General features: G+C 42.3%; 1 protein-coding gene and 1 long non-coding RNA gene across 2 annotated transcripts in view; both read right to left on the minus strand.

Moving 5' to 3' along the window:
* Syn2 (synapsin II) overlaps positions 1–11,584 on the minus strand; it is a 147,924-nt gene extending 136,340 nt beyond the window's left edge. The window contains exon 1 of the mRNA XM_046425682.2: positions 11,103–11,584. Within this exon, the coding sequence (XP_046281638.1) occupies positions 11,103–11,482 (380 nt within the window). The 5' untranslated portion in view covers positions 11,483–11,584. The remainder of the gene's footprint in view (positions 1–11,102) is intronic.
* Positions 11,585–15,665: 4,081 nt separating this feature from the next.
* Positions 15,666–18,561, minus strand: LOC131423444 (uncharacterized). Its single transcript, XR_009225044.1, has 5 exons — positions 18,322–18,561; positions 17,707–17,776; positions 17,297–17,395; positions 16,744–16,847; positions 15,666–16,288 (listed from the first exon to the last, which is right to left on the minus strand). It is a non-coding gene; the product is annotated as an uncharacterized LOC131423444 (long non-coding RNA).
* Positions 18,562–23,816: the final 5,255 nt, after the last annotated feature.

Here is a 23,816-nt window from a genome sequence, read left to right on the forward strand (position 1 = left end):
CACAGAGTGACCCATTCTCCCTCACTGTGGCAAGAACAGTTATCTTCTACTCATTAAGCAAAAATCCTGAATACAAAACACTATTAACTGTGGTGGTCCTGTTGTACATTATATTTCTTGACTGGCTTATTCTACATCTTTGCTACTCTGTACCATTTTTTTTATAAAGGTCAATATATAGATAGAAAGTAAAACAGCGGTTATCAGGATGGAGAGAGGCGCAGGAAATAGGGAGATTTGGGTCAAAGGATAGAAAAGCAACCATTGAACTGAGTCTTGAAGATTATGCAGAATTATCCAGGCAAAGACACAGGAGAATAAGATCCTTTCAGGTAGCAGTAGTAGCTACAGTAGTCTGTAGTCTCTTAAGTAGTCTTTCAAGGCTATATCAAAATGAAGAGTAGTCAAAGAAAGATAAGACTAAGGAGGTAAGCAGAGTCAGATCATGAAGGCTTGTACTTTCTTTCAACATTTGTCAATCACAATGCTGTTTTGGTTCTCCCAAACTTTACCATTATATTGTTAACAATAATTAAAGTTTTGTTTCCAAGAAAACAAATATATTATTTGTGATAGTTCTGAAGAGCCCATATTGATCTGAAAATTAAACAATTCCCACATTGTACTTGCAAGAACAGGAAAAAAACTGTGTGGAAGAAGGCACACAAAACTTTGATAAGCACACAGGCAAAGCAATAATCCAAAAGGATTTCTTCTCTTATGACATAAGCAGCTCTGGTGGCCCAAGATTAAACCTTCACAATGAGGGGAAATTTCTCTCACTGGGGATATGGTGAGAAGGCAGGGTTAACTTAAAAAAAAAAAAAAATGGCTCCATAAGAGTCAAGGTTCAGTAGAGGATAGATAAGGGAAACTCAGTCGTTTTAGGATTTTAGTTCAGGATTACTAAAAGGTTTTATTCCTTTTGCCCTTGCTGTGCTCAAAGCTGCTGTGAACCAGATAATAATTTCCAGTATTATTGGCTGCCATGGCTTTCTCTCATTCAGAGATAAATCTCTAAAGATTTGTGATTTAGAGTGTTTGAAAATTAGTCCTTAATTCAACGGTCATAGAAGATAAAAAGTGAATTTTCTAATGCTTCTATTTGAAGAGAATAAGGGTAACTTTTGATATAACATATACCTCAAATCCTAGGATACTTCTTAAAGCTCCATTGTTTCCTTTCTCATTCTCTGAATCTCTGCTCAACTCAAGAAAGCAAAGACTTGTTGACCTCAAACTATGTGTCAGGTCTTCTACTTGGTGCTAAGAATGCAAATGTGAATAATACACGAATCCTTTCCTCAAACTCACTATCTTGCGGGGGAGGCATACAAATAAATGAATCCCTGTGCTGAGTCCAGTGATAAACACACCCACAGGATAGAAAAGGGGTATGAAGGGGGCATAGATTCCCAATAAAATCTAGGACTTGTAGAAGGATTTCTGTAAAAGTAAAAACCCATCTCAATTTTAAAACAGATATGAGTTTAGTCAAGAAAGGGAAGGAAAAGAAAACCAAGACAATCACAGCAGTAGTAGATAGCATAAGCAAAGACAAGGAGGAATCCCATTATGTGTATGGAACTGCAAACAGTTCAGGATTACTAGAAAAAGAAGTCTAGGGATGGATATGATTAGAAGGTGACTGGGGAAGAAAGCAGGGGTCATATCACTAGAGGAGCATGAACTTTACCTATAGGACATAGGAAGCTACTTAAAAGCTTTAAGCAAAGAGATAAAAATGTCAAATTTGCATTTTAAATATTTCATTTAGGTTATTAAGTGGAAGTCATGAAGAGGCTTGCAGAAGTGCTGGGTGAAGTATAATGAGACCTTGAAACAGGCACCCACTGGTGTCCCCAATTGAGAATGAATATGAGAAGAGCTGAAATAGGGAGGAAAATAAGGAATTGGATATTAGATCAAATGAGCTTGAGTTACCTTTAACCAACCAGATGGAAATGTCCAGTTGGCAATTGAACATATATCTGAAAATCAAGACAAATTTCTGGGCTTAAAAGTAAAGAGACAGGAACAGATTATTTCTAGGAAGTAACTGACATCTTGAGAATAGATGGACCAAGGATAGTAAGTGGAAAGAAAAAGGAAATGAGCAGAAAATGGTCCCCTGAGGAACATCTACATTTAATGAGGCAGGTAAAGAAACTTAAAGAGGACAGTGTTGAGTAGTCAAGGGACTTCCAAAGGGAAGATAAACAACTGTCAAACCCATCAATGAAGGTCTAGACTGGCATCTTCCTCTGGATTTAACAATTAGGTTCCCAAGAAGAACAATTTCAGTATTACAGAGAGAGCAAAACCCAAGGTCAGAGGAGAAGGGCAAATATAGAATAAGGAAGTAGAAAAAAACAGTGACAATTCTCTTTCACATTTGGAGGTGATTAAGAAGGTAAAGAGAGCAGGGCATGATGGCTCACGCCTATCAGCCTAGTAGCTCAAGAGACTAAGGCAGAAGGATTGCAAGTTCAAGGGCAGCCTCAGCAACTTAGCAAGACCCTAAGCAACTTAGCTAGGCTGTTTCAAAGCAAAAAATAAAAATAAAAAGGGCTGGGGATGTGACTCAGTGTAGAGTGCCCCTGGGTTCAATATCTGATAATCAAAAAATAAAGAAGGGAGGAGGAGAAGGAGGGGGTTTTTGTTAGGAGCAGTTTTTCACTGATTTATGTACACAGATGGAGCAACCAATGGAAGAAGCAATCAGTAGAAAATGAGAGCATGAACAGAAGGAAAAAGAAATGAAATTTGCAGCAAGAAATTAAAAAGCCAGGAAGGGTGGGTCTTTTTAAACAAGCAGTACTCCCATCCATTGAAAATGCAATAAGGAACACTAATATGAGGATAAGAGAGAAGCAGCCGGGTGCAGAGGAGCACACCTGTAATCCCAGCAATTCAGAAGGCTGAGGCAGGAGGGGCACAAGTCAGAAGCCAGCCTGGGCAACTCTGTAAGACCCTGCTGCAAAACGTCAAAAATAAAAATAAAAAATAAGCTGGAGCCAGTTGTAAATAAATGTAATGAACAGTGTGTGTTAGAGAAAAATGTTAAGAAGGAAATTAATTTCAAAAGACCTGTGGTTGCTTTTATTTTGTTTTGTAAATATATATTCTGAAAGCAATGTGAAAGATGGACTGGATAGAGAAAATACAGACATCACCTTCTGAAGGCATTCTGTATATTTCTCTCTTCCTTCACTTCCTTTGTAGCCATTCTTCATTAGTCACAAGTAGAACTGAACTCGAGCTATTTTAGAATTTAGGTAATTATTAAATAAAGATTCGTGTAGCTCTGCCCCTGTTAAATATAGCTGAGTTAAATGGTAATGTTTCTTTCTGAAAAAGAGAGAGAGAGAGAGAGAGAGAGAGAGAGAGAGAGAGAGAGAGAGAAAACTAACTAAATTAGATTGTCTTTTTATAAAATACAAAAAAAAAAAAACTTCCAATGACATTGTCTTTGAGCCAGTGACTCTCAATTTAAGAAAAAAAAAAAGATTCTCTCTTTGAAGTGTGCAAAATTAAACAATTACCTGCACAACAAAATTTGGAGCACTCAAAAAAATGGGATCAAAATAAGGTGGGTATCTGCTATTGGAAACAGGGAAGGACGCATCAGAAACTGTGGCTCTTTAGCTCATATGAAGTGCTTTTCCAGGACCTTATTTTTTTGAATTCTCGTAACATTTTTTGAAACATACATATTGTTATCAGCATTTTACAGATAACATAACTAACTTTTTAAAAATATTTTCACTTGTAAATGGACATAATAACTTTACTTATTTTTGTGTATTGCTGAGGATTCAACCCAGTGCCTCACACATGCTAGGCAAGCACTCTATCACTATCCAGCCCAATTTTTGTTTTATTTCAAAACCTAAAACAGTGTCTGGTTCATAGTAGGCCCCCAGTGAAAATTTGTCAAATGGGAAAAAGACATTATATAAATGTAATAAAGTCCTATGGCTAACAATGGACCAGATCTCCATCCTAGGTCCTCAATCCTGTACTGCCACATTGTTTCATGTTGCTGAAGAAGAGAAAATAGGGTGACTGAACATAATCTTAACCTACTTTACACCTTTCAGTGAATGTTAACACTTCAGAAATGCCTGCTGTCAAGATATAAACACCAGAGCCTGTATACATCCCCTTCCTCATAGTCATGCTGCATGGGCATCCCTAGAGTTCAGAAACTGTAGTATCTGCTCACTTTATTCTCTCCATAGGTCACTGGCCGTATTCTAAGCTACCTCTTCCTGCTGCACTAAAGCAGTATTTACAGAACAGGAAAGCCTTCTAGACCATCCTCCCCTCTCTCTGAAGGGCTATTATAGCCTCCTGGTACCAAATTTCACCTATGTTGGATGACAATGCCACCCAGTGAACATGCAGAGGGTCTCACTCACAAGATTTAGAGTTGCCCACATAGTGGGAGTGCCATGAAACACACACACACACACACACACACAAATCCATGATGCAATCCTCCATCCTGAGGGCACTGCATTTAACCATGCCCTCAGTATAGATGGTGGATATCATCTTAAAAAAGCTGTGTATATCAACTTTTTGTAAACTCAGGAATTTCAAAAGTGGGGGCGGGGACATACTATTTAAATGAATCCCATGGTAAGTATATTTGTAAGAAAAATAATCTTTTTATAAGAAAAACTGTCACCTAATCCTAGCTATTTTGGAGGCAGCAGGATCATAAATTCAAGGCTAGCCTGGGCAACTCAGTGAGGCCCTGTCTTAAAATAAATTTTAAAGAAAAAAAAAAACTGTCACCAAATTTTTTCTGCTAGAGAATTTGGCTTTATTTTTTTTTTTCTTTTTCAAATAATCTAGGTTCAGATCCAGACACTTCAGCTTAATAGTTACCTAATCTTACACAAGTGACTACTTTTCTGAGTCTGTAATCTATGAAGTAGATATTCAAATTATTACTCAGGATCATTGTGAAGATAAAATGAGACTGTAAAGCAGCAATTGAGAAGTAAACACCATTCAACGTATGTATACAAAAGGTCTTAGGTCTATCAGGAAGAGATAAACTAAAAATCACCAATTCTCATCCTTGATGAGGAAACACACAGCACTTTACAGGATTAAGTCTTTATTTCCAAGTCAATACATGGTAGCAACATTGAAAGAAGGTGGTATAAATGGAAAGTAATCCAAGGTGAGCTTTTCGTTCAAGGAAATGTTTAATCATTTATTTACATGTACAGGAATAATGTCATAGGAAGAAATTACAGAGCTAAAGTTTTTTGAAAGAATATGACACAAAACTGTCCCATAGAAATAATGCAGTACTAGAAAGGATCTTAGAGAGTCTGTTTCAATCCTCTCATTTGACCAATTTTAGAGAATCAAAGTCCAAAGATGCAAAGTGGCTTACCTAAGAATACACAGTGACACATTCTTATGGAAGATTTCAAACTTCAACATCTTTATTCCCCAGAATAACCTATCTCTATGTTCCCATAACACCTTATACAACTTATTACCATGTTATATTGAAACAAAACTATCCTCTTATCACCTGGCATGGTGGTGCATGCCAGTAATCCCAGCAACTCAAGAGGCTGAAGTAGGAGAATCACAAGTTCAAGGCCAGTCTCAGCAAATTAGAAAGGCCCTAAGCAATTTATTGAGACCCAGTCTCAAAATAAAAAATAAAAAAGGCTGGCTCAGTGGCAAAGTGCCCCTGGTTCAATCCCCAATATTAAAAACAAAACAAACAAAAAACTATCCTCTTCCCATGGACTAGAAGATTCCAATATACTAGGCTGCTGCTCAATTTATACTTACATCCCTAGCACTTGGCTTGTGTTTAGATGCTCAACTGCACTGAACTATAACCCAGTTAAAATTGTTTGGTAAATGTGAAGGAAACACATGCATTTCCTATTTTGACTTTTCATTCCTTTTAACCAAGCAACATATTAAAAATGCTAATGTTGATATAGAGATGGGTTCCTGAAAGGAATATCATCATTACAGCATAGGTCCAACTAGATTGCTGGATTTATTTATTTATTTCTTATTTTTGTACCAGGGGTTGAACCCAGGGATGCTTAATCACTGAGTCATATCTTCCACCCTTTTTATTTTTATTTTTTTCTGTTTTTTGAGACAGGGTCTCACTAAGTTGATTAGGGCCTAGCTAAAGCAATCCTGCTGCCTCAGTCTCTGGGATTATAGGTGTCTGCCACATCACCAGCAGATTGTTGGATTGTTGGATTTTGATGACTGGTTTTCTTTCTTTTTTTTAATATTTATTTTTTTAGCTTTAGGTAGACACAATATCTTTATTTTATTTTTATGTGGTGCTGAAGATCGAACCCAGTGTCTCACACATGCCAGGTGAGCGCACTACTACTTGAGCCATATCCCCAGCCCCTGATGACTGGTTTTCTAAGAGTTTTTTTCAACCATTTTGAAACAATAATAGCCCAAATAAGAAACAGTATAATTGCTGATGTGGCTACAGTGTGATATTCTCAAGTCATTCTTTTTTTAAGCACTTTCTAATAACTCCACAATGGGCCTTTAAAAGAAGCAGATGCAAACAGTATTTTTTAAAGTAGAACAGGGACTAAATTGAGAATCTTTTTTTTTTTTTTAAAGAGAGACAGAGAGAGAGAGAGAGAGAGAGAGAGAGAGAGAGAGAGAATTTTAATATTTATTTTTTAGTTTTCGGCGGACACAGCATCTTTGTTTGTATGTGGTGCTGAGGATCGAACCCAGGCCGCACGCATGCCAGGCGAGCGCGCAGAGTAACTTAAGAAACTTGAATTGGAGTCAGAAGATGTAAATCTAGTTCCTGTTCTCTTGCTAACTTCTTATTTGACCTTGGGCAAATCATTCCATTCTCTGGGTTAGATGATCATTCAAGTTCCTTCAAGTTTAAATGCTATATATAAACAAAAGTTTCCATCAGTCCTTGAGAGTCAGGGATGGAAAAAAATAAAAGTAAGGAAAGTAGAAGACAGGTTGTATATATCTATTTCCTCAAATTTCTTCAAGGCTCACTTCTGCCATGAAGCCCACTTTAGCCCATATCAATCTCTCTCTTTTAAACTTCTACAGAATTATACTACTATTGTTAAGAGTTAAAGAGATTTATAAAGTGTTTCTACTAACATCTGGCATATAGAAACTGCTCAATAAATGACAGTAGTTGATGTTGTACCCATGCGTTTAGCACTAATCACATAACCTTCTGTTTGATGCATCTCAAATTAGTGTGATGATGAATCACCTGGAGATACCTGTATAAGTATAAATTCCAATTCAGAAGATGTAAGGTGGAACCTGAAAGGGTGTAGCTCAAAAAGCTCCTGGTTGATGCTAATACCACTGGCAAGGACCACACTTTGAACACAGGGATAATTTCTAGGAAACTTTTTAAATTTTTTTTTTTTTTTTTTTTTTTACTTTTCCTATCTACCCACCTGGAGGGTAAGCTCTTAGAAAACAGATACTATTTCCCATTTTTCTTATCAAATAAACCTTATAAAAAGAAGGTGCTCAATGAACATCTGTTGAATTATCACATCTGCTGTATCTAGGAAATTAAGAGTGCCTAGTTATGCTGATTTTCAAATAAAACAGTGAAATGTGCCAGAATGAAAAGCTAACTTGGCCACTGGGATCAGAACCAATGAAATGGAGGCTGAGGAGAATCTGAATGAAAACTTACCTCTTCACCAGAGAGAGGATAATACAAAAAAAAAAAAAAAAAAGATGACATACACAAATTGGTACCAGTTCCTTGTTTAAGTATAAAGAACATTAAAGTGCAATCCTAATTGCACTTCAAATTTAGAAATGAACCTGAAGTCATACATTTTCTGATGATATAAAAATACTACTAATAATGAATAACTTATATAATGAAATTGACTTCATTTTTTAGTGGAACATTCACATTTTTCAATGATCTTTTAGTGTGCAATTAATCTAAATAACTCAGGCAACATGAAAATATTTCAAGCAAAAGAAAGAGAGAGAAACACCCTCCAATTTTCCCATCAACCTAGTCAGTAGTAAGGTCTCCAAATTACATTGCCCACAATTACACTAATAGAAATTCAAAGAAATCTGCTACGTATAAAGGATGTTCTGAGAGGGTGCCTATTTTAAGCTTTTCTTTTAAAATCTCCAATTATTTAAATGCTTGTTAAAAACACTCTTTATTTTAGCATTCTATAATTCCGATGGGACCAATATTCTTAAATTCTACTGGGAGATTACTCTCTGACTTCCTATTTAAACACCAGGAAAATGAAATGGATATATATGATACCTGCTTACTGAATGCTATCTAAGTAGCTTAAACTGTGAGACAGATTTATCAAAAATCAGCCTTTTGAGCCAAAACCACTTTTGTAAGGTACTGTGCTTGTCATATGCAGGCACCTGCTCCCTAATTCATAGGAATCTTTCAATAGAATCATTCATCAATATTTAACTGAGTTGTTTTTAACAAATTAAGACCTATGTTAGAAGACGAAAAAGTCTGCAATTCTGGGAATTGCTATTAAGCACAAAAACACAGAAGCACAGAAGTGCTGTCAAGCACCAGACTCAAACTGGGCTTATGAGTTTTAATAAATCAATGTTATTACTTCAGAGAAAATCAGAAAGCAGTTGGGAGTCAGCCCACAGGAAAGTGGCTTCTATTACTTCCATCAGAAGTCTAGTCTCCAGGGCAAGGCAAATTCTCTGGTTTATGCCAGGTACTCTTCCTAGAAAATAATACTATAAAATGAGAGTTGCAGATCTCAATCCACTGAAGCATTCCTAACTAAAACACAGATATGCAGCAGCTTTATAGTACAAATACAAAATAATTTTCTATCTACCTCTGTGTACCTAACTAGCACTTAGACTTAAACAAATAGGCTCAACAGGATGAGAGATCAGGAAAATATGAATAAGGGTCAGATTCTTACACAGAAAAATGAAACACCAATGTCATTCTCTTTTCTCCCCTTTTTCCTGGCCTTTCCTCAGGACTCATCTTGTGTGTGTGTGGTGCTGGGGATCAAACCAGGGCCTTGAATATGCGAGGCAAGCACCCTACCAAATGAGCTATATACCTATCCCTGGACTCATCTTTTGTGAAGCTTTCTCCAATAATTCTAGCTCTCATTAATTATTGAAACACTAGTCTCAACTAATAATTCTTGATCCCTTTTTGTTAACTGTTTCATGAATCCATTTGTCTCCAAAATTTGAGAATGAGTTCTCCAAAAGGTCCCCACATTGCTCATCCCCCTAAAGGGAACTTATTATTAATGTTGCTAATAGTAATATAATAATATGAGGCAATATAACATAATGGAGTGGCAACAATGGAGCAGGCCTAAATTCAAATCCTGGCTCTACCATTTGCTGGCTATTTGACTATGAACATTTCACTTACTTTTTGTAAGGCTCAGTTTTATGGGTAAGAATCCAAAGGGATATCATTATTGACTGTACTCGTAGAGTTCGGCATATAATGGATGCTCAATAGAGCTTAGTTACCTTCCCTTCCCCCTTAATAAGCACTTGTTGATTTAAACTGAGAGCAATTCTCAAGTGGGGGTTGTCAATGGCACTGAAGTATTTCCTTATACCTTTGCCATTACCCCCCTTGCATGACCTCTGTCATTTCCTGGTAAGGGTCTTTCTACTCCACTGTTGAGGAGAAGAAGCCAATCACAAAAGTCACCCAGAGGACTCTAGAATGGCCACATCAGCAGCCAGCAGGAGGGCACCTCCACATCCACATCTCACTTCTCCCTGCTCATACGCTCCCCCTCTCCCCAAGGCCTTTCAATGAGAGCTTGAGGGAAAAAAGCAATGAAGCAGCCAAGAGGAAATGGAGATAAACAGCTCTGTGGTCCCTCTGTGCCTCCCTCTTGGGAGGAATACTCAGGTCCAACCTCAACCCCTTTGAGAAAAAATAAAACACACAAACTAAAAAAACCTTTCCTCATATTCGTAAGGAAAAATCATCCCAGATTTCTGGCCCTCTTTTCTTCAAGCCCTTTACCAGTCAATTTCACCATCCCACCATCCCACAGGTCAACCTTCTGCTGCATCAAACAGATCCACTCCTAGTCTTAAACGTTCATTCATGCTTTTCCCAACTAGAGATAACAGTTTTCCCAGCCTTCACCATTCTAAGTTGGAAAAATACCACATATCCCTTTAAAAAAAAAAGAAAGGAAAAGAAAAGAAAAACATCTTGAAGTTTCCCATCTACTGCATTAAGGCAGATCCTTTTATTGTGCACCTGTAAAAATCCAGAATATATTATTTAGGTCTTCATCTCTCAGCTGGAAAAAGCTACCAATCGCTTCCACCCCCACAACCACATTATTAAAAACAAAAACAAACCAAAAACCCATACATCCCTTCCCTGCTGCACAAATTACAAGAATTTTATTCTTATTAAACAGACTTCAGCCACACTCGGAGGAAACCAGTGGATGGACAGACACCTAGGCTACTACATCTGTGATTTGATCCACCTTGATGTGCATATTTGATATCAGTCTTCAAGGGTGCAGGTTTAAAAAAAAAAAATCACCATCACCCCACCCTGTGCCTATTTTTTCATTCCCAATTCACTGCATATCTCATGAAGCAAAACCTTTTTTATAAATCGGTCTTTCAAAAAGGGCCCTCTGGGACCATTTTCATTTAGGGTTTGAATGTGTCTAAGCTGTCCAGTGTGCCCCTTCCTTCTCCCTACCCCCCCAAAGAACTATTTCTTCAGAGTCTTTCCCGTTGCAAAAAGTAGCTCCTTCTCTCTGTCTCGGGGCCGTGGGGTGGAGGGGATCTGGAGCATCTGAGTAAGTCTTTTAACTCTGGAGTCACCTGTCCGGGCTGATCAGCGCCCGCCCTCGCCCCCCAAACGCACACACGCGCGCACGCTCGTCCCCATCTCCCTGCTGCAGGACCACGCGGACCCCACTTTGCTCTGGTCTGAGCTGTGTCCTTGGGGACCACCCGGGACCATCCTCTCCCCGGCCTGCCCCGCTCCCACCCCCACCCCACCCCGGGAGGCGCGGGTCACCTACCAGTCGGTGTGCGGCTCGTCGACGACCAGCAGCACCTTGGCCTTCCTGGCGGCGGCGGGCGCGGGCGCGGGCGCGTCCACCAGGCCCGCCGAGGCGGCCGTCTGCTTCACGGCTTGGGACAGCGAGCTGAAGAAGCTGCTGCCCACCGACGGCGCCGCCGCGGGCTGCGGCGCGGGCTGCGGCGCGGGCGCTTGGGCGGGCTGCGGCCTCCGCTCGGGGCCCGGCGAGGCGGCCGGGGTCGCCGACGAGGCCGAAGCCGCCCCTGAGGGTGGCGGAGGGGGCTGCTGGGGCTCGGGCCGCTGCAGGTCGGTCATGTAGCCATTGGGCAGGTTGGCGATGAAGCTGCTGTCCGACAGCCGGCGCCTCAGGAAGTTCATCATCTGGTTTGAGGGGCTGGGGGCGCGCGGGGCGGCGGGACCGGGAGGCGCGGTGGGAGGCGAGGGGCGGAGGGCGAAGCTGAGGCGGCGGCTGAGGCGGCTGAGGCGGCTGAGGCTCGGTCGGCGGCGCGCGAGCCCAGCAGACAGCCGCGGCGCACTGGGCGGGCGAGCCCGGCAGCGCGAGGCTGGGCGGGAGGCGAGGGGCGGGACGAGGGGCGTGGCTATGATTGGCCCCGCCCCGCGCCGCATCGTCGGCCCCGCCCCCGCCTTGCCGCCAGCGCTGAGGGCTCCTGGCCGCCTTCTCTCAGCTCTGGGGGGACTTGGGGATAGGGAGAGCCAGGCCTCCCGTCACCTGAGCGTGACTGTGTGGAGAGGGCGTGAGAGCTAGTCCTTCCCTCGAAGGAAGGGAAGAGAGAGCTGAGAGTCTCCCCACCACCTTTTTTGGTTGGAGAGAAAAGAATCGTGTCCCAGCCGAGATGGAGGCGCAGGACACCATCCCCACTCCTTTTGGAAGGAAGAGACGTGTCAGCCTCCCTACCTTGAGGTGAGAAAAAGGAGCCATCCCCCTTGCGCGTGTACACACACACACACACACACACACACACACTTGCATGCATCCTGTAATGAGAAAGAAAAGAATCACCTCCTTTCCCAAAGCTAGGGAGAAATGAGCCAGCTCCCCAATCCTCAGGTGAGGGAGAAAGGAATAATTCGCTCCACTAACAAGGACCCCCTGTATGGTGAGATTAAAAAAAAAAAGAACCACTCCTTCTTCCTCAAGGCTGAGAGAATGTGTCTCCCCACCTCAAGAGGAGGTCAAGACCACAGGGAAGGCTACCTCCTCTACTTTGAGAGAAAGGGATCCTATCTGATGCCTGAGAAGGAGCCATGGGGTGCATTTTCAGTCGCCCATCTAATAGCTCGAACTTCTCTCCACCTCCTCACTGATCAGAGAGAGGAAACCATGGGAAGTTTGGAAACCCTCTGTGCAGGACCCCACAAAGGGGATGTCTAAGGCTCCCCGTCTACTTCCTTGACATGCATTGGTGTATTCAATGCTGTTGAAAGATGTTTGGTTTTTCCCAGTCCATTCATTGTTCACATCTGCCTTACCATCCACGACTTTTCTGATTGTCACCTTCTGTGTGCCTGGACTCTCAATCTTGTGTGAACCTTGGACTTTTATTTTCACCTCTCATGGTGTATATCTCATGGGATATACATATTGGTTGTATTGGAGCACAACAGAGCAGATGTGCTTTGCAAGTAGACCACCTAGAGTGATAAATGACCTTGGACAAATTATCCCTCTGAACCACTTTTCTCCCAGATGATAAAAAAAAAAAGAGCAGAAATAACACTTTTTGAGGATGTTAGAGTAAATGAGAGCATGTGTGTAAAACATCTGGTATATAGTGGATATTACAGAAGTGGTGCCTAAATTATTATTATTTAAATTGCCTCTCAGTACGCCTTAACTGGGCTGGATAGAATCAGTAAGTGGCTTGTCACTGATATTGGCAGGCCATTCTTGCTTCCTACATCCCAGCTGGCACAGCTTGGGGCTTGGAGATGTGCAATCCAACTCTGAGTCAGTGTATCAGAGGGGTGTGCAGTCAATTGCAATAATGCAGCGGGCTTTCCTGCTACCAGGTCCCAGGCCCCGGGGATGGGAGCAATTAGGAAGTGGCCCCGAGTATCAGAAGTTTGCAATCTATGGGGAATCGAGGGAAACACAGGAATGATTCACCACAAGGAAGATGGGAGAGATGCCTTGGGTAAGGTACTCTAGGAACACCAAGGAGGGAAGAATTTGTTCTGTCTGTGAGGCTTGGGAAAGGTAATACTGAGCTGGGTCTTGAGGCATCTGTAAGAGTGTACCAGTAGAGAAGTGGAGGAAGTGCTCAAGTGAATATGGCAAGGAGCTATTGTGGCTGATGACTTCTCTAGGAATTTTCCCTCAATCCTCCAGGAGCACTATGTATTGTCTTTGTTAGAACTCCTGAAGAAAATATAATAAAATATTGTGGTGACTAGAATGTAAGCTTTTCAAGAATAGGTTGGGTCTTAACCATCTGTGACCCCAACATCAGGCACCATACCTGACACAGGTCGTTTGAAAGGTGAACTGTATTCTTATCCACCCCAGTTCTTATCTATTGAAGAATAATACTGATGTCACTAATAATTAAATAGGGCTAATTTAATGCACTGTCCTTCCTGGAAATATTTTGAGGGAATCAAAGTAATCTTTTCCAAAGATATGTATCTCTATTGGTGGGATGTCAGGCACTGTGTCACTTCTGCTTTTTATGTGACTGGAGACATCCTTTTTATATAACTATATATAAAACTTGATTGATAGATGATAGATAGAAGAGAGATTTTATTAATTCTCCCAGTAAGCTTGTAGTGTATGTATAATTTTTTTTAAATGAACCAATTAACAAGTATGTTTTGAGTGCCTAATTCACATGAAAATTATGCTAGGGACTGGAGTGTAAAGGAGATTAAAAGATGAATCAAACTCAAGTTCTTGCCTTAAGAAGACAGTTCAGGCCTGGTGCAGTGGTACACATCTATCATCCTAGCCACTCAGGAGGCTGAGGCAGGAGGATCGCAAGTTTGAGGCCAGCCTCTGCAACTTAGTGAAACCCTGTCTCAAAATAAAAAAGGGCTGGGGATGGAGCTCAATAGTAGAGCACTTCTAGGTTAAAATCCTCAGTACTGCAAAATAAATAAATAAAGAATGAGCAAAATCTGAAGCTGTACTCACAAGAAATAAGATTGTATGATCTACTCCTAGAAACCAAAATCCTTGTCCTTGTTGTGGCTTTATCCCTTGAACTTTTGCAAGGCACCTGGCGTGTAGTATGCCCTCCAGCATTTGTAGGGGAGGCTCAGAGAGACTCTGTTTGTGTACTGATGTTCCCTCTGATCCACGGTTTTGCAGTGGTGCGCATGGTGCCAGTTACCTGTGGTGCAATCTGAAAATGCTAAGTGGAAAATTCCAGGAACAATTCATAAGTTTTGAGTTATGCATCATTCCGAGTAATGTGATGAAATTTCCCACTGTCCTGTTTTGTCACGGGGGACGTGAATCATCCCTTCATCCAGTGTGGATGTACTGGCCACCCATTAGTCACTCAGAGGCTGTCTCCATTATTCCATCAACAGTCGTGGTACAAGGGTGCTTAGGTTCAAGTGACCCTTGTTTTACTTCATGACCCCCAAAGCACAAGAATAATGATGCTGGCCAAAAGAGAATATGCTAATGAGGAGCTGTAAAGTGCTTTCTTTAAGTGAAAAGGTGACCGTTCTCAATTTAATAAGAAAAAAAAAAACATATGCCAAGATTGCTAAGATCTACAGTCAGATGTTTTGAGAGACCAGATGTGTACCACTTTTATTATAGCATATTGTTATAATTGTTCAATTTTATTATTAGCTATTACTATTAACCTCTTTCTGTGCCTAATTTATAAATTAGACCTTGTCATACATATGTATGTTTAGGAAACAATGTAGAGAGATTTTTGTGGGTTTAGGCATCACTTGGAGTCTTGGAGTATATTCCCTGAAGGTAATGGAGGACTACTTTGTATGTTAATGTCATTAGTGTTCATCCAGCTTGTCTTTTTATGAGCCTCTCAAGGTGTGGGATTCTGTGTTCCGTTTCTCAGAATGATCTATAACGCCAGATAAAGCATCTAATACAGATTAGTCTCCCAATCATGGGATCTAGATCAGAATGTTCCCAGAGGACTGCTTTACTTAAGATTCCTTCATTAAAGCAATAGAGACAGACTCACAAGATCAACAAAAGATTTATCAAGCCAGGAGCAGTGGCACATGCCTGTGATCCCAACAGCTGAGGAGGCTAACACTGGAGGATCAAAAGTTTGAGGCCAGCCTCTTCAACTTGGCGAGGCCCTAAGCAACTTAGCGAGACTCTGGCTCAAAATAAAAAAATTTTGAAAGGGTTGGGAGGGCTGGGATTGTGGCTCAGCGATAGAGCGCTCATCTAGCACATGCGAGGCCCTGGGTTCGATCCTCAGCATCACATAAAAATAAATAAATAAAATAAAGGTATTGTGTCTAACTACTTCTAAAAAATAAATATTTTTTAAAAGGCTGGGAATGTATCTCAGTGTTAAAGTGCACGTGGGCTCAGTCCTCAGTCTTAAAATATTAAATAAATATATACACACACACAACATATATATCAAAAAATTCTATTAATTACATTATTTTCTGATAGGTTTTAATAAGAATTTCCTTGTGGAAGAACAGACTGTTTTCTCATTGGGCATAGGAGGTCATTGGTCAGTTGTGTACGATCAGAAGTTCTTTATCAGTGGGTACAACTGTCAACCAGTCTACTTCAACCGAAATCCTCCACATTCCACTGGATCCTTGCCAAGAAGTGTCCTGGGTTTTAATGAACTGTAGTGGAAATCTTCCCCTCATCTGTTCCCTCGGATCTCAATCCCAGATCCAGGTATAATATAGCACTATTAGTCTTTTACCTGGAATTGAAGAGAGAACTGGATTTGGATTTAGGAAATTCTACAAAATATAAAAATGTAAAAAATATAAAAAATTTAGGGTCTTTTCTTCGTCTCTTCCTCTAAGACCCAATAAGACTTTCCTTTTCCTCATGTAGAGGGCATTTTTCCCAGAGCCATCAGCAATCCTCCATGACCTATGAAGCCACGTGTTAGGTTCGCAAAGGTCTTTCCCAGTTGTAGAAGCCCAAGATGCTCTGAGGTCTTCCCTTGTGTACCTTGTGTCATTGTGATCGTCCCCCTGGATTGTAAACACAGATAAATGTCTGGAAATTGCAGGTGAAAGAACCCCTGCTAAAATCAAGAACCAATTTACATGCTTTGAACTCAAAAAACCACGCTTAAAGGAAAACGTGCTACACTGAGCTCCTTGCCAAAATGCAAGGTTTCCTCTCAAAAAAGGAAGTCGCCTAAAAAAAAAACCGTGCCTTCCTTGGCTCCTGATCACATCCCAGGATGAGGGACCCATTCCCATTCATCTGCTCTCAAGAGAAGTCAAAAGAGTTTGGGATCCAGAAATTGTTCGTTCTAGTCCTGCTCCGACACTAAATGGTTTTGCAATTTTCAGTGAGTTGCTCGGGCCTCCTGTGCTCACAGGAAGAGTGGGAATGTCTGCCTGATTTGAAAAGCACTTTGGAAGTGCCAAAGATTTACCAGAAGAGACATCCATCATTGCCTGCCACACTATCTCCTTACCTGCTGTTTTGGATGGTCCATGACAAGCGTTCATCATCTCCATGGAGGTGGGCCTGTTTTGATGGTGCTCAGGCTAACCCTCCAGATGACTTTCTCTTCAACATCTGTATAGGGCCAGCAGAGAATAGCCAGGCCCCCACCATGAGCTGGGCCAGTTGGCTACAGTTAGGAACCACACATATATAAGTCAATTTCTAAATCTGTCTTCTGTTAGTTATATATCTTTTGAGCAAGTCAATTCCTGCCTCAGTTTCCTTACCTGTCAAAGAACAGTAATAACTATCAGGACTACATTGAAGGACTATTGGGAAGACTCAATAAGACAGCATTATAAAATACACTCAGAGTGTATTTTATAAGCTGTAAAGGACTGTGCAGATGTTAGCTATTTATATTTCTGATGCCTGTGGAACCACAGAGCTCACCAACACTACAACTGAAATACAGAAAAAGGTGTCTCCCCACCCATACTTATCCCAACATTAAATACCCAGGGGAATCCAGGCAGGTGTGAGGCCGACCCTCTTGCAGTGACTCTCAGGCTTAGTCATACCTGCTAATGTAACAACCGCTTCAACTAATGCTTCTACCTTCCCCGGGTGACCTTGAATGGGGACACTTCATTCTTCTCTCAAGGGTTCCATTTCCTGGCCTGGAAAATGAAGGAGAGGGAGCTAAGTGAGGTGATCCCCAAGGTCTGGTGCTGTGACATTCTCTAGGCGGAGAGGGAGTACAAGCAGGGGCCAGATCTGCAGAGCAAACACTAAATACTAGCAGATGGTTCGAGAAAGATGCATAGGAGATGTGAATTCTAAGTCCAGGTTTTGCCTGATTTTAAGGGAATCAGAGATGGTCCCCTTACCAAGTCTCCATTTCTCTGATGGTGTTGGGGAATCAATAATAACTACAATTAAACTACATACCAGAGGGCTGGGGATGTGGCTCAAGCGGTAGCGCGCTCACCTGGCATGCGTGCGGCCCGGGTTCGATCCTCAGCACCACATACAAATAAAGATGTTGTGTCCCCCGAAAACTAAAAAATAAATATTAAAATTCTCTCTCTCTCTCTCTCTCTAAAAAAAAAAACCACTACATACCAGGAACTGCGCATATGTTATCTTCATATATTAGGTATCAACGCCCCCCCTGCTTTTTTTTCTAGCCAGTGAAGCAATTTATACTCAGCTATGATAAGATCTCGGGACTAAAATGTTGCAGAGCTAGAAAGCAGGACTGACCGAATGCAAAACCTGTGAGATTCTCCATTAGGATATTCGGACAAGCCCCTAAGAGAGATGAATCCATTAATAAACACACTTATCAAAAAACACACTTATCAAAAGCCATCAGAGAAATACCATGCCCTCCTGGACTCTTCTCATAAGCTCCCCTACCATCTCTTATTACCCAAAGTCTTTCAGGCACAGAGAATTAGCATAACAGGACCCTGAATAAATTGATCCTGCCCAAGGAACAAGTTAGCTTCAAGCCAGAAGAATCTAGCTAATGAGACACCCTTCTTTCCACCCCAGTGTACCCCAGCCCTGTTTTCACCCAACCAGGACCCCAGCTCCTCACCAAGCAGCTCTGGCCTTTTGCAGGATGCTGATGTGTTGGCTGTTGCTATGGCGACGGAGGAGCATCTCTGTCATGCACACATGAGCAACAGAGAGTGGGTTTCCCCCGCCTGGGAAACTCGGAGGATTTATCAGTTGTTTTCCAGCAGCCTCCTCGCACTGCTTCAGCCAGGAGCAAGGGAGCATCCCCTCCACTTAGCGTTCGACCCACGCCAGAGGCAGGGCTGAGCGTTCTGGACCACTTCTGTGCAGAAAGCAACCCCCTCCCTCTACTTCTGATACAGTCCTTGTTCAATGGAGATGCTTTCCCCGTGGTGGGAAGTGGGACTGACAGGGTGCTAGTGAGTGAACTGCTGTGTTTACAAAGAGCCAACAGGTAGCCCCTGGCTCTTCAGTCCTCCTGGGCCACTCCTGGATTGTGAACCAGTTAGATAGTTAGAGCCAAACTCATGTAGCTTTATACCCTGCTTCAGCCACTTATGAACAAGGCAGTATCACGCCATTTCTCTAATAAGACTTAGTTTATTTATATATAAAAATGGGGTTAATAATTCTTTGCAAAGTCATTGAAGAAAATTAAATGAGATTGTATAAATAGGTCCTAATACCAAGGCCACCTGGTGATAGGAAACCTTTTTTTTTTTTTTTTTTTTTGGCGGGGGAGGCTTCTGGGGATTGAACACAGGGGCACTCAACCACTGAGCCAAATCCCCAGCCCTGTTTTGTATTTTATTTAGAGACAGGATCTCACTGAGTTGCTTAGTGCCTCACTTTTGCTGAGGCTGGCTTTGAACTCGCGATCCTCCTGCCTCAGTCTCCCAAGCTGCTGGGATTATAGGTGTGCACCACAGAGCTCCGGCTGGGAATGCTTTTATGATAGCGATTATTTTAAAGAAAATAGCTTAGTGAAACATATGTTCTTATTTAAATATAGGCAGATGTATATTTTGTTGTTTTGTTTTGTTTTAGTACTGAGGATTGAACCCAGGGGCACTTAACCACTGAGCCATATCCCTGGACTTAATTTTTTTGTTTTGAGACAGGATTTCACCAAGTTTCTTAGGTCTTCGCTAAGTTCTTGAGGCTGGCTTTGAACTTGTGATCCTCCTGCCTCAGGCTCCCAAGTGGATGGGATTTCAGGCATGCACCACAGTGCCCGGCCCAGATATGTTTTAATCCCTGGTTCGATCTTCATAGTCTGATATCTATTCAGTACTCTGAAGTCAATTTTTTTGAGTCTCCTTTTCTTCATGTGCAAAATAAAGAGGTTGGGATAACCTATGAGATTCTATGCAAAAGATTTCATTTTGATATAGTTATCATATCTGGTTGGAATTTGGGGATTCTGACTAAAAAGGAAAATAAAAAGACACCTTCGATAGCAGTGAAATAGCACGTCATCATCACTGCCACCTTTATTAAGCACTGTATGTCCTAAGCACTGTGACAGATGCTGTATGTCCACTCTCTCATTTACCCCTGGCAGTAGCCATTATGAGGTAGGAATCATTTTGGCAAATTTGCAGTAGAGGAAAATGGGCAAGCTCTTCCAACAGTTGCAAATAAGTAAATAAATAAACAAATCCTAACTTTTCCCTTACTATATCTGCACATTGAGAAAAAATTTTCCTCCCCTGCCAACCCACGACACCACATCATATGAGTTCCTGCGTGGCTACCCCCAGGGAGAGGTTCCTTAGTTCCAGGGCCAGCTCAGAGCAGATGGCCCCATTTCTACTCTTATAAAGAGCCAGCTCCAGGGATCTGAGAAAAGAGTTGCAGTCCAAGGTCTCACACTTGACTCTATGAGTGTGATTCTGTCTGAAAGCACATCAGCATGCTCCCTCCATCCCTTCCCCTCCACCCTGCATATTTGCAGAATCTGCCATGCATGCCTGATGAAGAGCTAAAGATACCTGACTGGCTTGCCTGCCGCCCGTTCCTGATCAGGAGTGAGTCAGTATTTCTATCTCCTGGTTTTTATCTTCTCCCTAGACTGCTAGTGTCAGGAGAATGTCTTTTCTCATCTCCAAAATAGCATCTGGTCCATTCGAAGCAGGCTAGAAGTAGGCTGACTGCCAGCACCCTCGTTTCTTGGCAGATAGATGGCATTCCCCCATCCAATTATCTTGAAGTCTCCTTGCTTCGTGTTTCAGCCAACCCCTCCATCAGGAGCCAGACCCAGGTAGCCTAAAGTCACCTTGAACAGATCAATAGTAATGATGGCGACAGATCTCATCTTCAATTCTTGCATCAGTTCTACTAAGTAGGAATCTCACTCTCTTTTTAAAAAAATGGGGAAACAGAGGCTCAGAGAAGGGAAGAGGCTTCCCCAAGGTCACACAGCCTGGCACAGAAGAACTGAGATTCTCAACTTTAGAAAGAAGAGTTGAACAGTTCCTGAAGGCCGCTTGCTTTTCCTATAGATCACAGCCAAATGCTTGCAAGGTTCTGGGGATTAGAGAGCATGCCAACCCAGGGTCGCAGAAGATAGCCCCTGTGCTCTCTTCAAGTGTGCCTCCAAACATCTGCTCCAGCTCTTCCGTCAGCTTGGGATGCCCTTCCCTGTACCTAGCAGCGCGGTGCGTGTTCCAAAAAAGAAACCACAGATTTCATGGTTGATTGAGCTGCTCTGGAATCCTGACTATACCATTTGCAAGTTTGTGATTTCAGGCAACTTATCTAATCCCTCTGAGGTTTTCTTCCACTGTAAAACAGGGCCATCTGCCTCACAGTGTTGTCATGACAATATGAGCTTGAAGGGCCTAGCATGGTGTCTGACAGTTAGCAGGTGCTCATGATTACGCCCTTCCAAATACAGCTCAGGCACCACCGCCTCTAGGAAGCCCTGCCTGATTGTGCCTCTCTCCTCCAAGCCCTGACATGTATTCATTTATTTATTTTTTCTCAATTCATTGAACCAATATTTTAAAAATACATAAATAACTCAATCATAGTACTCAGCACATGGTGTTATAATTACTGGGTCATGTTCTGTTTCCCCCATTAGAGTAGGATCTTTCTGAGGGCAGAGATTTTTGTCTGAGTCATCTCTGAATCTTGAATGCCTACTCTGGGGCCTGGCAGGAGGGAGGAAGTGAGAAAGCAAAAATAAATAAATAAACAAAAGTCAAAACAGAAAGAAAAGGAAACGAGACACAGGACTGCTTGTAAAGACTTGCTTAAAAAAAAAAAATGGTTTTTTTTTTAAAAGAAAAAAGGTAACCCATCCCTGTATCCAGGGAGGCTGGAAAGACACCTGATCCTTGGGCAGCCTCCCCTGCAAATGTTTTTCCCAATATCCCCATTGACAGGAGCTGACAAGAGAGGAATATCAATGACCCCCTGAATAGGAAATCTCAGATGAGCCCTGCACCCAGCACCCAGCGTGCAGACAGGCAAGTCTGCAGAAAGGAAAATTCCAGTTGAACAGCCGATGGGGATAGACTGCAGCCCCAGGCCTGGTAACAAACAGTTGTGTGGAGCTGTCAGTCGGGGACCAAGCTCCGCCCACCTCCAGCAACTGCGACTGCAGCCCCAGCAACAGCAGGGCTTGGCAGGTGAGGAGGGCAGCCAGAGATTCAGCAGGGAAGCAGGTGGCTGGCTGAGGTGGGAGCCTCTGCCCCCAGCGCTGGACAGAGCTGGAATTTAGAGACCGAGCCTTGGGCAAAAGGGGCCAGGGATGAAGAGGAGCCGGTCTGTTTTCTCCTGCCTCCCCAGACAGCTTTCCTGCCCACCCCCAGAGCTCCAGAGGGACTTTTGAAAGTCCCATTCTAATCACCATAGAGGGGAGAGCCGTTGTTTAACAAGGAATTCATGCATCTCTGTAATACCATTCTTGTTTATCTACCTGCCTTTCCTCCTCCTCCTCCTCCTCCTCCTCCTCCTCCTCCTCCTCCTCCCTGGGGATTGAACCCAGGGGTGCTTAACCACTGAGCCACATCCCCAGCCCTTTTTATATTTTATTTAGAGACAGGGTCTCGCTAAGTAGCTTAGGGCCTGGCTACATTGCTGAAGCTGTCCTTGAACTTGCAACCTTCCTGCATCAGCCTTCTGAGACGCTGGTATTACAGGTCTGTGCCATCACGCCCAGATTCTTCCTTTTCCCTAAATAAAGTAGTCTGTGCCTGTCATACCTCTGTGCCTCTTCCTGGAATGCTGTTCCTCCTTCCTGGAGTGCACTCTGAGTGTGCATTGCTGAGTCAGGGTCCTTGTACTGGATGAAGACTAGAATCCTCAGACTAGCATCTGAATGCAGACAGTTTGCTTAATAGGCCATCCTAGGAAGCATGGGGGTGGGGTGGAGTGAGACAAAAAAGGTAAGGGAGCCAGGAAAAGGGGCATTAGTGAACAGGTGGCCACTGTGGGCAACTGGGGTCCAATCCCACCGAGGAACCCTGGTACTTACTGGAGATCCCATTTTGGAGATGTTTCCCTTGAGGGGTGAGAAATCTAGAGCATTTAGCCACCAAATCCCATTCAAGCTGGTTAAGTAGTGATCCTGATGCCATTCACTCCCCCAGCAGCTACCCTGTGCAAGACCCAGGCACATCCTTGCACCAGAGCAAGTGCTCAACTAGAAAGTTATGGGGAGCACTGGCACCATCTGCTACCCTTGCCAATCTAGCTAATTACTCCACCTTTTCCAAGGCTCAACTCAAAAGCCAGTACCTTTAATCCTAAATAAATTTCACAGCCCCTCTCTCTGCATTGCCAGAGTATGTTGAACACAACTCTGTTGAGTACTTATCCTACGGAACTTTCTATGTATCTTCTCCACTGGACCTTGGGCTCCTTTAATGTCCTAACTTCCAGCACAAAGAGGCACATGGATAGCAGGTGCTTTGATCCTAGTACTGATTAAATATCAGTGATAGTTGAGAATGCTAACTAACATTGATGAATCCTAATACTAGCTGAAGAAGAGTTAGAGGGGATTTCTTAGAGGCCTAAGATCCCATTTTCCTGGGAGGGAAACACATTATTGCCTCTCATGATATAAGAAGAAAACAGTTTCATGTCATATAATACTGGATGCTACCTTAATTTCCTCAAGATGAACAATTGTCAGGACACCAAAGATAAGTCTATCCAGATTAGAAAAAAAAAAAAGAGAGAGAGAGATAAGTCTCAGATTGAAACTTTAATTGGCCATCTTTTGCATGATGTGGTCACCTCATGGTAGATTAAAAGGCATTAAATTTATACGTATTTGTAGCTGTTTATAATATGCATCACATCATCAATCTGTTTTAATATCCATGGTACCATCCTAGAGATGCTTCAGCATAGGGATTGGGCAATCCTTTAGCCAGAACCTTTAAATGACTTCTGTCTCAGGGGTCTGGACCTTGCCTACAAGGTGAGAGAAAGGACTGGAACTCAAGTCAAATCCAATGTCAAGTTTTCCAAAGTAGCCTGAGACAACACAGCCAGAATTGGAGCTTTTACCTTGTTGCCAAAACAACATCCGCTTAGGAAATATGAGGGAAAGAA

This window comes from Marmota monax, unplaced genomic scaffold, assembly GCF_021218885.2.
Source record: "Marmota monax isolate L192 unplaced genomic scaffold, Marmota_monax_Labrador192_F-V1.1 WCK01_AAM20220418_F8-fsc00028, whole genome shotgun sequence".
In the NCBI taxonomy this organism is placed as follows: Eukaryota; Metazoa; Chordata; class Mammalia; order Rodentia; family Sciuridae; genus Marmota; species Marmota monax.